At 42.8% G+C, this 13905-nt stretch overlaps 1 protein-coding gene across 1 annotated transcript in view; it reads left to right on the top strand.

Moving 5' to 3' along the window:
- igsf9ba (immunoglobulin superfamily, member 9Ba) overlaps positions 1 to 13905 on the top strand; it is a 59476-nt gene that overhangs the window by 9440 nt on the left and 36131 nt on the right. The window contains exons 2-3 of the mRNA XM_053422853.1: positions 6476 to 6673; positions 13506 to 13652. Coding sequence (XP_053278828.1) covers positions 6476 to 6673; positions 13506 to 13652 — 345 coding nt within the window. The remainder of the gene's footprint in view (positions 1 to 6475; positions 6674 to 13505; positions 13653 to 13905) is intronic.

Here is a 13905-nt window from a genome sequence, read left to right as displayed (position 1 = left end):
CCACGATATCGTGGTACCTAAATAAGTATTGTGGTTGCTCCAGTGGTAGAATTCTGAATATACTGGGATTAATAACCAGGTGAATGTCATCATTTGAATATACTGTAAACTCAGTAAAAACTTAGGGTGACAAATGTGAACGTGAATATTTTGGCTGCCTGAATTTATCTATAGGTGAAGCCCTTTATGCATCAGTAATGAATTATTTAGGAGAAATACAGTTTCTATGCCTTGACCTGTTTTTATAATCTATTGTACTTTAGCTGCAGTACACTTGAATTATACAGACCCAGATTAACACAGACACACGCGCATTAACACACATACAAACACACATACACACGCGCACACATACACTCAGACCATTCTTATGTGACCTTCAGCACACACAGGCTGGCATTCAATTACTGCCCTGTCAGTGGCCCATCCAGCCCAGTGGCTGCATGTCCTTGAGACTCTCTCTCCAGCCTCCGTCCAGTCTATATTCCATTACCTCCTCCACATCGGGAGCTCTGTCCAGCGTAAAGTGGCGCTCATATCCGCACACACAGCTCTCCATGCATCCTTTGCAGAATCTCCCGATGCAGTTAGCAATGGTTGTCGTTTCTCGTGTGCTGGACCTCACTTGAACGGGAGGTAAATATTGGATTTTTAGTTTTTAATGGGTGAAATATTGCGCTGGTGTCAAAAGAATAGAATTAAGCACCCTGGACCAGACAATCCAAGCAGCGCTGGTCTAAAACAGTCCCTCGTTGAACTCGTTGAGTTTTCATATTTTTCCTCAGTGTTGTTCAATGTGTTATTGGACCTCATTAGTGTCACAACATGTCTCCAGCTCTGCTCTGCCAGATTATTGCCCCAAATTGCCTCAGGAGTCTATTTACTGTACAGATCTGATCATTTCTCATGGTACAATGTTGCAAAAGAGCCATTTTCATCCGCTGCCTCTTGAAAAAACACAGCGAGTTGAAATCTCCTCCAGATTTAACCTCACATGCCCCCGTGGTTCTGCTGCAGTGATTCATGTGCCGGTCTGGACAGCTGCTGATTGACCTCAAGCAGATGTCTCTCTCTGGTTTATGATGGTTGTTACATAACATTGTGTGTATCGGTTAACGTTCTTCTAAGAATGCTTCAATCAGTTCAGGATATATTTTCCTTCATATTTGTGATTTGCTTAGATTTTTTATCAATCTCAGAAAAACTGTAAAATACCGTTTTTCAGGCTTAAACACCAAACATGGTTCACAGATCCAGAATGTGTTTCTTCCAGAACCAGTCAGGAAACTTTAAGAAGGTCAATTTAAATCATAATGCACACGATGCCTGACAAAATACCGTTTGAAAATGCAAAAATCTCACCTTTGTGTCCAAATAATGTCTAGATTGTGCAAGCCTTTGTGTTATTCCAAGCTGTAGTAAGCTCATTACTGCAAAGTGCCAACAATGAGCCCATCAGTAACAAAAAGGTGAGATTAATGCTTTATTGGAACTGATTTCAACCTAGAATTTAGATTTAGAATAAAAAAATAATAACCTATTTGTTTTTACACAGTCCTGAACTGTTTGTTAGAGTGAAACATCTGCTAGTTTTACCTCTTTTGACAAAAAATATTTTTATGACAGTTTACAGTAGTGATAATGAATTGAACACCTGGATTCTGTCAGTTGGAAAAACAAGATATCTGAAAGCTTCAGGTAACTAACAACAATTTTTCACACTTTTCTGGCATTTTAGAGATCAAATTGAAAATCAATGAAAGTAATCACCAGTTCCAGTCCTGTTCTTCCATCTGACTAACCTGCGGTGACACTGCCTGTTTAACCTTTGCTCAACAATGAGGAATTATTGCTTTCGTGCATGTCCTACCTGCCGCTTTGTGATTTATCGGACAAGTGACTGAATTGTTACGCTTCAGAAATTCATGATCATAACAGTCTTTCTGTGCCGGATGCATAAAACATATTGGTCTCCTGGATTTGTTAGCTGCCTGGTTTCTCCAGATCTTACTCAACAGACTTCTGCCACGTTGGATTTTTGGTCAGTTTCACTCTTTAACTTAAATTCCCCCTAACTTAAACTGTATTGATCCCTTTACTTTTACAAAACTGATTAATTGGAAGATCTGCCTGGGCGACTCTATCACATATGTGCCTTGTCCAGAACATAAATACTTCGACCTGAATAAGCCCTCGTAAAACTGCACATTTCCATTAAGGAAATTAAAAAGTTAAAAGCGCCGTCCGAGATTGTGCTGATTGTCTCTTCTTGAGGATCTCATAAAGAAATTGGAGAATTATTAGCCCTCCCATTTATTATCTTAATTAAGTCTTTAAAGGCTCCTCTCTATCTCAGACGTGCTTCCCTCGCCACCAGCATCCAAAAATAAGGCCAGGGAGAAACCTGAGCCGCTAAACGTCTGCAACCTGAACTGTCTGCAGAGAAAACAATAGATTTCAGCCGCCGTCACTGTTGTGCCACAGGGTTTGAGCCCGTGTTTCATGTCAAGTGACTCTACTTACTCAAACCAAACAATGTGTCCAGTGTGTTTCATTATGGATGGGAGCCTGCGCGGCCTTTTCTTCTGAAATCCACAAGAGCTGGACCCCGTACAGTAAATGTTAAGACAAACAACACTCCCAGTAGCTGCCGTAATTTGTCATCTAAAGCCCCCAGTCTTGAAAATCTGTAACTGTGGGACCCAGACTCATTTTTTTCGCAGTTCATATGGAGGTGTGAGGTTTATGTTTGAGATCTATTTCTGTTGCTCCATCTCACTGTTGGTGTTGCATACTTGCATCATGTTTTTGTATTGTCCCGTGCGTAAGGCCTCCTTCACCAGAGCCCGTCAAGATGGTCTGTCTGCAGCAAATAGTTTTTTGATGGAATATAGATTTTTTCCGAAATGTTTTATTTTTACTAAAAGTCTTGCTGTATCCTCGGCTGCCCAAATAGTTCATCATTTTTTCAACTGCTTTTTAGCATTTGAAAGACGCTTTGAAATGATCAGATTTAAAGGTGTAATGTTCAACTTTCCACAGGTTTAGTATTAGAAGTTTGACATTAGAATTATAATTAGAGAATCAGATGAGATTGATGCCACGCTTGCGTCTGAACAGTAAAAAATGAAGCTACACCCAGCAGACAGTTAGCTTAGCTTAGCATAAAGGCTGAAAACGTTGCGAAACAGCCAGCCTGGTTAATAAAATAAATCTGCATCTCAAGTCAGTAAACCTAAGTTGAAAGTAGACAATCGAGATAGAACGCTCAATTAAAAGCCTTTAAAGGTGCTGGTAGGATAATAATCATGGTTTCCTAAATGTGTAACCTTTCCTCTAAGACGTCCCAGTATGCCACAGCACCCAGTTCCAGTTGATTATTCAGCGATCACAGTTTTTTTAGGGTTATTTTCTAAACAGAGTGTCTAAAATAATGTTGGCGTCGACACAATCGGCGTATGGCCTGTTGAGAGGGGTTATTATAATCGTTGTTAAAGGTGTTATAAATGAGGCTGCAATGGAGTGTGCTCAGGTGTGAATTTCAGGCTTTTGGCAAGCCTGAAAGGATTAGTTTAGCAGATTTCTGAATTTGTTGTGCTTATAACTGCACGGGACAGGTTTTTTTCTGCCGAGGCGCATTAAAAGGTCACGGTTTGTTCAGTGTGCGGGGCAGCGTCATGCCCACAGAAGCTCGGAGCAACAATCAACTCCCCGCTCGTTCAGTCTGACGAATCTCCACGCGTCCTGACAGGCTGCGCTGTGTTTCATCAGACACCCCCCCCCCCCCCTCCCCTTTCAGCTTCATTCTAATGAAAAATGCTGCTTTATTACCGGTATGATTTAGATGTTCCAAATTAGTGCTTGTAGTGTAGTTTATTTTCTTTGATGCACTGTCTCTGTGGCTGGTAGCTGTCAATTTGCCTCCGATGAGCTTTTACACTTGTAACGTTCACTGTGGGTCGGTTCGGAAGTTGATTCTCTTTTAGGTTTGTGTTCGGATTGGTGCAGCTTCTCGTGTTCTGCTGCTGGTCCAACCTGACGAGCCACAGCGGCTGTTCACTGAGTCGTGGCTCATTAGAGCTCACAGTAGCATAGCATAGTTGCTTTTACTTTCTGACTACTGAGGAGCCACCAGCAGATTCCAGGGCTGAGGCTTGTAGCTGGCGAACCACATGTCCACTTTACAAAGTGTAATTTGATTAAATCTGCCCTGTTTCAGTCCAGAATCTGTGCTGGTTCAAATGAGTAAAGTGGATTAACTGTGTCACAGGATAATGCAGATTAAACTGGTGAATACAATCCCTCAGTGATTGTGCATATGGCCTGTAGGGGTGGAGCTTTATTTTTCCGACAGAAGAACTGGGTGAAAATATTTTGGTCTTAATTTCAGTGGATACAGTTGAAAAGGCGCAGGGCTCGCAGGCATGAAACTTCCATTTCACACAACAGTGACGGTGAAGGAACACGAAGCAGAGAGACGCTGTAACCGACGGTCGAGGCCGTAACTCCTCCGACTCCCGGCGTGTTTGTTCTTCCTGTAGAAAAATGTGCCCTGATAATGCAAATGATAGTGCTAATGAAAGCGTTACGTTATTCAGCTGGTGTTTCTCTGGAGTGAAACGTCAGCATGTCTCTTGATCCCTGAAGCGATTTTCCCCCTTGGGCGGAGGCGGGCAGTCATGCTTGCTCTGACGGTGGAGATACAGGCGGTTCAATGAAAGCGGGGGTGGCAGCTGGAGAAAATCCATTCCCAGAGTGAGCGTTCTGCTGAGGCAGGTACGCCGACCTTTCAGTCATCTGATAGGTCAACGCTCGGCAGCGCGCCTGGACAGTCGTGGCTAAACGCCAGCCCTGGTGGTGCTCATAGTAAAGCTCATCTGAGCAGCAGCCAGCGATGATCAATGGAACCCTTTGGCAGCTCGTTTATTGTACAGTATGGCACAGCCACAAAACACTCACCAACAGATGCAGGTGACAGATGATGATGGAGCCACGGGGAAAGCTGATGAAAGCGAGAGCGTTCTACCCGGGTGTGCGGTGACCAAGCAGTCTGGACAAATATCCTGTTGTGGGCCATGAGCGCTCAATGTATCTCAACCAAAATGTACTTTTAATCAACCAATCAATCAATCAAATTTTATTTGTATAGCCCATATTCACAAAACACAATTCGTCTCATAGGGCTTTAACATGGTGTGACATCCTCTGTCCTTAACCCTCAGCAAGAGTAAGGAGAAACTACTAAAAACCCTTTTAAAAGAGTAAAAATACATAGAAACTTCAGACGGACGGACAGAAGTGCAATAGATGTCAGGTTACTGACGCGAGGTTACTTTGTATAGATATTGGAAAAAAGTGAGTAAATAAGAAGTAAACAGTGAGTAAATATATACTGGTTTTCAATTTTTTATTGCTTTTCCTATGTATGTTGTATTTATTGCGTTTTTATGTTATTGCGTTTTTATGTTTCTATGTTAATTGTAAGCAACAATTACCAGAGCAAATTTCTTGTAGGTGTAAACCTACTTGGCAATAAAATACTTCTGATTCTGATTCTGATTCTGATTCTGATTCTGATTCTGAGGTGTAGGAAAACATCATCAAGATTAAAGTTTTTAGCAGCATTGATGAGGGAAAACATTTTGAAGGATAACTTCAATACTATATGTCAAGCAGTCCTGCTGCAATCATAGTCTATGGTCAGCAACCAGCAGGATCATGATCCGCCATCCAGATCGGATGCCACTATAGTCCACAGTCATTGTCCACTGCCGCTTATTAGGATCCATCAAAGAGTCCTGTAGAGTCTTCAACGACTTACTGCTGGAGCCTGATAGTAAAGAATTACAATAGTCCAGTCCTGATGTAACAAAGGCGTGGACTAGTTTTTCTGCATCTTTTTGCGAAAGGACATTTTTGAGATATTACGCAAGTGGAATAAGGCGGTACTAGAAATTGGTTTTAGGTGTGATTTAAAGGACAAATCAGGATAAAAAATCACTCCCAAGTTCCTGACTGATTCATTAGAAGCAAGGGCAATGTCGTCTAGCGCAGCTTTATCTTGAGATAATGTATCTCTAAGGTGTTTAGGGCCAAGTATTATAACTTCTGTTTTATCTGAGTTCAATAACAGAAAATTGCGGGTCATCCAGGTTTTTATGTCCTTGAGACATGCTCGAAGTTTAGTTAATTGATTACTTTGTTTGTCCTGTGTGTGTCCTGATTATGTTTCCTAGTGGAAGCATATATAATGAGAATAAAATTGTGCAGCACTTTAGTCAACCATCTTTAATTTTCTCCCAACTATTGTTTGTGAATTAGTCTTGAATACAATTAGATTCTTCTGCTTCGTCTGCAGGCTTTCTGTGCAGAAGTATTTCCTGCAGACGAAGTTGTTGTCAGACTCCAGCCCCCTCGGAGGTGAGCGTTAACATTCCTCGGTTGTACTGAGAGCTGTGTTTCCTTCTCGTCCCAGGTGCCCACGCAGTGAGAGAGGAGCCCCGGTTTGTGACGGCTCGCGCTGGAGAGAGCGTGATCCTGGGGTGTGACGTGTCCCCTCCCCTGGACGGCCAGCAACCCCCCTATGTGGTGGAGTGGTTCAAGTTCGGAGTGCCTATTCCCTTCTTCATCAACTTCCGCTTCTACCCTCCTCATGTGGATCCAGAGTATACTGGTAAGATACGTGTGGCTAAACGAGCTCGGAGAGAAAACAGACACGCTGTGAAAGGCGGCTTTTATCTGACACATTTGAGGATGAATCCGGAGCGAGAGCTTTTTATTTGGCAAGTAGATTAAATCCATAGGACCCACAGGAGTTAACAGAAGACCCTGACAGTACATAATGATAAACAGAGGATATATAGGACAGAAAGGAGGACTAAAACATATATAATCCACATACTGTGTACCTTACTATAGAATGTACTATACACATCTGTGAAAGATTGTAACTTTCATATCAGATCATGTTTAAATCTACAATTTATAACTTTCAATGGTTTAAAGTCAGGAGAATGAGATTTTATTGTGATTTGCATTGATTTGATTCAACTATGGATTCAAAGTGAATGGGGAGATTTCAAATGAGTGCTTGTTTTGTGTTTTCTTTTGCCTCCTATGAGCTTTTAATACTGCAGTTCATGCGAGCTCCGAGGGCCTTTACCGAATCTCTCAGTTCATTATTTTACTTCTTTTAGCTGCAGCAGCACCGTTTTGGTTCAGGGTCACTGCTCTCATGGTGCAGCTTCTCAATTCAATTTTATTTGTATAGTGCCAAATCATAACTTACATTATCTCAGAGCACGTAAGGTCAAGACCATGTACAACTATAGAGAAACTGAACATTCCCACGCAGGCAAGTGCTCAGTTTATGGCCACAGCATGGGACTGTTTCTTCCATAAGCTGCCTGTACAGAGACCAACAGCAAAGAAGCGAAGTTTGATTCTAGCTGGTGAACATAGTGGAGCCTTTAACCATTAAAGAGCCATTATTTCCCCTCAGGAGACCAGAAACTGAGAGACTCACCAGGTGGCCAGAAACAAGACTCCAAACCAAGGCTAATGTCGCTCTGTATCTGCAAGCTGCACAGATTATCCAGTTACTAATTCAAGTAGCCAACAATATCACTGCACCAACTTAAAACAGTTACACTCAGATACCAGTTTATGACGTACATCTAATCTAACAGTTGGGTTGTATGTTCAGGTTTTATTTAAACTGACTTTTAGGAGATGTTGTTTCAACTGTATGGTCTATTTTGACGATGCAGTTTGTAGTGCAGGTGATTTGTGTTACATTTATTGTGCTGGTGTGTTTCTATTGTTGCATCCAGGACAGACTACAGAACAGAGTTGTCAGGGTTGTGTTCACAGTGTTTCCTCTGGCTTCAGGTGGCTAGACAATCAACTTTTTCCATTAAAATCCAATAATCTGTTACAGCGTCATAAAAGCAAGTCTTTCCATGATTTATCTCCATTCTATATATACTGCACCTAACGTTTTTTTTTTTTATAACAATACTCTATTGACTCTGAGATATATGTCCTCTGTGCTGCATCATCCCCGGACTGTGCAGTAAAGCACGTATGTACAATGCAGTCGTAAATTCTGCTGAGACACAGTTACTTCCCTCCACGCACTCAGACGCAGCAGATGTCACTGCACGGCCCCCGATGGCCATGTTAGAGCAGAACAAAGTGCAGCTCAATAACCAGCCATGCTCTGCAAAGACGGCCAAGTCTTTCTCTTAGTACTTACACTAAAGACCTCTGTGTACTGCACCATGCTTTGTATTTAAAGCCCAAACAGCTGAAGTACCAGACACATTCAGGATGGTGCTGAAACCGCAGGCCAGTGATTTCAATGAAATCTGCAGCATTTCTAACTCTGCTAGCATCTCTGCTAATGCAGTCTGGTAGATCAGTGATATTTGTACTGAGATAATAAGACAACTTCAGTAACAAGAGTAAAACAAAGGCAGAACACTCCCCCTCCCACTGCATGTAGAGTAGTTTGCATTTCTGGTTTCTTTCATGTTCAATGTGATGGATTTGCTCTGGACTCTGTGAAGCCCTCTCACCTCACTGACTCGCCGTGTTGCATCTTGCCCGATACGAATACAAATCGATGGCATGTTGTTCCCAAGATGTAAGAACAATGATTACAATCACTTTCTTGTCTATTTATGCTCTAACGCCCGGGAGTTCAATGCGTGTCACAACGTCACGCTGGAGAAGGTGCGATGTCTCGACTGCCAAAAACAGAAGAAGATATAAGCGCATTTACCTGGGTGTGAATTTTCCATCAGTGCCAATTAAAAACCTGTGTCTACTGCTGAGTCATGTTAACTGGAAGCAAAATGGTATAAAGTATTTTAACTGTTGAAAAAAGGGGCTATAGAGAGTTTTAAATGAGAGAGGCCATTTCTGAGAAAAATGCATTCGTTGTGGACTCTTTAGTTTGGACCACGTCCCGCCCACTGAGGAGCCATGGTTCATGACCTGACTGCAGCCGGCCATTAGGGGGCGATCAAGACATTTTGGCATCACTTTTGGGAGCCGTCATGTTGTACATTTTGGTAAACAGCTTATGTTTTTAGATGAGAAGATCGATAGCAGCATTAAATGTTCCTAATAACAATAAATATGCGTTTTTCCCCCCCCATTTGTCACTGCATCTTACAACCTTCCAGTCTCTGTCTCCTGACCCAGACAGTGTGTCTGCGTCTGCCTTCGCTCACACTCCGTACAGCAGGAAATTGGTTTCTCTGATGTTGCCTCAGTGTCTGTGACAAGATGGCGAGCTGTTGGAAACGAGGTCAGAATTATCCCTGTCTGTTCGCACCTCTTTACCGAGCACAAAACCCCCCCGCCTGACCCGGCAATACACTGTGAAATACAGGCAAAGCACGGCTTGTCTGAAAAAGCTGGAGCGTTCATCTTCCTAGTGGCGGCGTCATGTGGACATGACAGATTTTTTCTGTATTTAAAAATAGGGATCTGGTGTGAATAATATTGAATTTGCTGAAATTCCTCCCCTGTGGGCTGTTTCCTCACAAGGTCATCGCTGCAGAGGAGCCTAATGGCAGTGACTCACCGTCTGGGGAACCCTCCTTTTTGGTTTTGTAGTGGCCACTGTAGATTCTGGAGCTGCTGGAGCGTTTCATTGTTTACCTTAACCTCCTGACTAACAGCAGGGAATAGGCGACCGGCACTTTTCAAACGGCACCGCACTCCTCTGTGCTCAGTGGGGCGCGAGCAGTGGGCCGCTGCCGTTGGCCATCAGGTCCACCGTTGAGGAATTACCAGTGAACAGATGCACCGCGAATATGGTCGGTCTCATTACAGAAATTAAAGTGTGTTCCCGGGGATTGCATGTGCACGGTGACAGTGTGATAATGACACCGGACTGTGGCTTATGAAATGCTCTTTTAGGAGCTTAACAGATCCAAAATACGTCATCATGAACTGTTATCACTCAATATGAAAACAGTTAGAGGATAAAGTAATTGTGCTGTTATACAATCACACAGTGACTCCCACAGTAAAAGCAGATTTACCATGAATACTCTATTTATATGTAGGTGCAGAAGCTTTTTATTTCTATTCATATTAAATCTGTCCACTTACAGTGTTAGTTTGACTGAATCAGTGACGACTGTTTGGGTTCCAGTCCCACTAATTGTTAAGAAGACTACAGTTTAATATGTAACACAAATGTTACAGGAAACATTTGTGTATTTCCCTTTTTAATTCACCGCTAAATGAGAAGTGGTGCACTTCTCTCCTCTCAGACTAAAATCTATCCGGGATCGTTTTGCCAGTTTATCCTGCGGCTATATGGAAATTACAACATTTAAAAACGTCTATTTCGGTTCCCTACTCAGGCAAAAGCGCGCTCAATAATTCAGACGTGCAGTTTGTGAAACTTAAGTGTCAGATTCTCCCGCTCTGGGACACACTGTTGGAAATCATAGCGTACACGGCGAGTATTTTTATCCCGATCTGAGACACTTTTCCTACTTGCACTCAGGAGGATGTTGGGTATTGTTGTAAAATGCCACGTGTTCACACCCTCTGCTCTGGTGAGAGCTGCTGCCCAGGGCTTTGTGTTCTCAGGTTGTCCTTCCATTCGCTGCTCTGTCCCTCTCGTGTGAACGTGATATCTCAAGAATGTCATGAAGGGATTTCTTCAGATTTTGTATAAAGGTTCGCTCGGACTCGATTGATTCGATTTTGGTGGCCATAGGTCAAAGGTCAATGTTGTTGGGGATCCACAACACACTTGATGCCTCTTGCACATTATATTTCTCAAGAATCATTTTTGAAGAATTACCTCAAATTTGGCACAAACGTTCAGTTGGACTCCAGGTGATAAAAATTTGGAGATCAAACCTGGATGCTGATATTCACATTCCTGGTGAACGTAAAACCTTGATTTAGAGTGCACTTAATTTAGCCGTCCATTATGTATTTACTGTTTTCTATGAGGGCTGCGAGGGGAGCCACTCACAGCTGACATTGGACTGGAGATGTGGGGTACACCCTGGATAGGTCGCCAGGAAAACCGCAGGGCCAACATGAATTAATCAATCAAACTCCAATCAAACAATCATACTATTCTTGCTTGGCTAAGCCTCATATTTTGATATATTTGAAATTTGCAATGTAAAGTAATGGGGAGAAAAGATGATTCAAAAGTGTCTGAAATCTGAATTTAATGCTCACTATAGCCTATTTTACTGGAAAGAAAAGGCACAATGTTGTTACTGTATATCACATAGGATGAAAAAGTGTAGAAAATTGTATTAATTTTAATAAGCTTTAGTGTTTTCTCCTCTTCTAATCGTGGCTCTTTGGCATTTAAAGTTGCAGCGGCGCACTGTGTCTGCCAGCTCTGTCACTTTGGATCTTTAGTTTTTCCTTTGCGTAGCTTTCCCGTCCTGCCGGAGCCCGTGATGTCATCTGAACAAGGTGTTAGCTCGTCTGTTTTCACAGTTGACAGAACCCTGTACTGTGTAAGTGGTGGTGTATGCCCGGGGGAGCGGTCCTGACGTGGATACAGTGCCGTTAACTCCGTTTACAGCTGCACCTTCTCGCTTCTTGACAAATGGGAGGCTGATCCCTACCCTTCACGCCGCCACCCGCCCCACCTCAGCACTTCAATGCTCAGGCAAGAATAGACCCGACTTTTTACAGACAAGCTCCCTTTTTACCGCAAGACTGCAGTCCCCGCTCCCCTCGCGCTTCCTCTCTGCTGCATTGATTTTCTGCTCACAAAAAAAACATCAGTGTTCTTACCCCAACTATGGCAGCACTCCCAGGGTCGGGGTATCTATCCCTCGCATTTATATACAGTGCTGCCGGAGCAACTCAGCCCGACCTGAGCATCAATATATTTGCCTGACACTCAGTCTGAAGTAACAGAAAGCAGCGCTTACAGAACATCTACACATCAAAGTCGGGGGGAAATGCTTCATTCGAGAACACTCGTCAGACGCAGCAGAAGCGAGTGTTTGAGTCTGTCGGGCTGTCAGAGGCAGCCATGTGAGCAGCGGGCTGCGGGCTTCAAGACAGACAGCTTAGCAGCAGAAGATTTCACCAGGCCTGGTTTCCAGAACTTCTCTCTTCCCTGGTGATTTCCTCCTTTTAGAATTCCAATTTATCCTCAGCCTTGAAGAAGAAAGAGGCGTGGATGGAGACGTTTTATAAGAAATGGAGGATTTTTTTCTGAAGAAGAGTTCTGGTCCCTCTCCATGAGCTCACTGAACTTTTTAAATACTGATGAAGGTGTGTGGCTCGCAGGTAAATATTAACACTTTGAGCCAGATTCTTCATTTGAGGTGAAAATTATTAAAGTTAGTCAAACTGTTTATTTACCAAGCTACAGCCTACAACTGGTCACTTGTTAAAAAGGGTAGAAACAAGGGGAAAACGCTAGTGTGCTGCTGTCCAAAGAAAAACCAAACCCTCCAACCAGCACGTCTGAAGCTGACTAACTATCACTATATATGTTGGTAATTTAATTAAAACAAAAAAGTTTTATAAACGACAAGCTGCAGTTCTACAAAAAAAAAGGATTTGTTTGATATTTGGGGAAATTGGCTCATTGAAGCTAAGAAGACAGATTATGTTTTTTACTTTCCTCTAGTGTGTCTGTAAAGTTAAAAAGACCAACAACCCAATAAGAGCTCATGTCAGGTGACAACACAACACCTCATACATCTGAGCCGAAGGGCATCTTGCAAATAACGTATGCTTAGCAGCTATAGCGATGAGTGTGTCCATTTGAGATTTATCTTGAGTCTGTATAGTGTTGGAAATCCATTTGAGTTATCTCCAGCACTCTGGTAATTCAGGTTGATTGAAGGCTCTGAAGATATGAATTTAAGTGCTGGTGATTCTTTTTCTCTGGTAGAGACCTGAACATCAGTGAGTCGTCCCCCTGCCTTCCATTACTGTGCTTAGACAAACAGCAGAAGACTTTTCTCCCTGAACAGGAATAAGTTGGTAGCAACGATTTGTTTGTCACACTCGACTTGAACTTTCCGCCTTGGGCTTGTGCTTATTTTAATAACTACCAGTTCAAAGTCTGAGTTCATGGAGTCTTTTCAGAGAGAGGGGAAAAAACTTGGGATTTATAATAATTATAATATACGATCTTTAAACCACTTTATTGGCCAAATAATTATTTAGAATTTCCGGATCCTGTGCAAATATAGTAACTAAACCATGAATTAAGGGCTACTGTTGATGCAAACGTGACTGTGTTTCATGCTGCAAGAAAAGAGAAAGGTTGAAGTGGACCACTTAGCCCCCATCTGCCTATAATGGATCTCTGTGGTGACCAGCAGAGCTACAAGGTGTGAGATCAAATGGAGGAGCCGACCATCGCTGAGAAAAGAGCGTTTGTCTTGAAAAGCAGAAAAAAAACGCTAAATATATTTATATATTCTGCAGAGGTCGGTCCCGGTGTCATTATGTTCTCTCTCTCCCTTCATGTGCAGGTAGAGCCTCTCTGCATGGGAAGGCCTCCCTGCAGATCGACCCAGTGCGCTCCGAGGACCAGGGCTGGTACGAGTGCAGGGTCCTGATGCTGGAGCAACAGTATGACACCTTCCACAACGGCAGCTGGGTGCACCTCACAGTCAACGGTGAGTCACTCGATCATCCAGGCTGTGCTCTGACCTGGGAATACGTGTGTGGGGGGGGGGTGTAAATGGGAAAAAAACAGCCTGCGTCACATATTTAAGCTCCATGTGTAGTAATCTGGTGTTTGTTCAAACTGGTCTGATGATAATCATATGTTCAGCACTTCAATAAAGAGCTTTCAGTGCTGCACACATCAGTGGATTTCAGTTTTTACATTAAACTTGATCTCTTACACTTTTGGCCTCGACCAAGGAC

Source organism: Pleuronectes platessa, chromosome 5 (assembly GCF_947347685.1).
Source record: "Pleuronectes platessa chromosome 5, fPlePla1.1, whole genome shotgun sequence".
Lineage (NCBI taxonomy): Eukaryota > Metazoa > Chordata > Actinopteri > Pleuronectiformes > Pleuronectidae > Pleuronectes > Pleuronectes platessa.
Note: the sequence above shows the minus strand (reverse complement) of the source record. Positions and strands in the feature narration are given on the sequence as shown.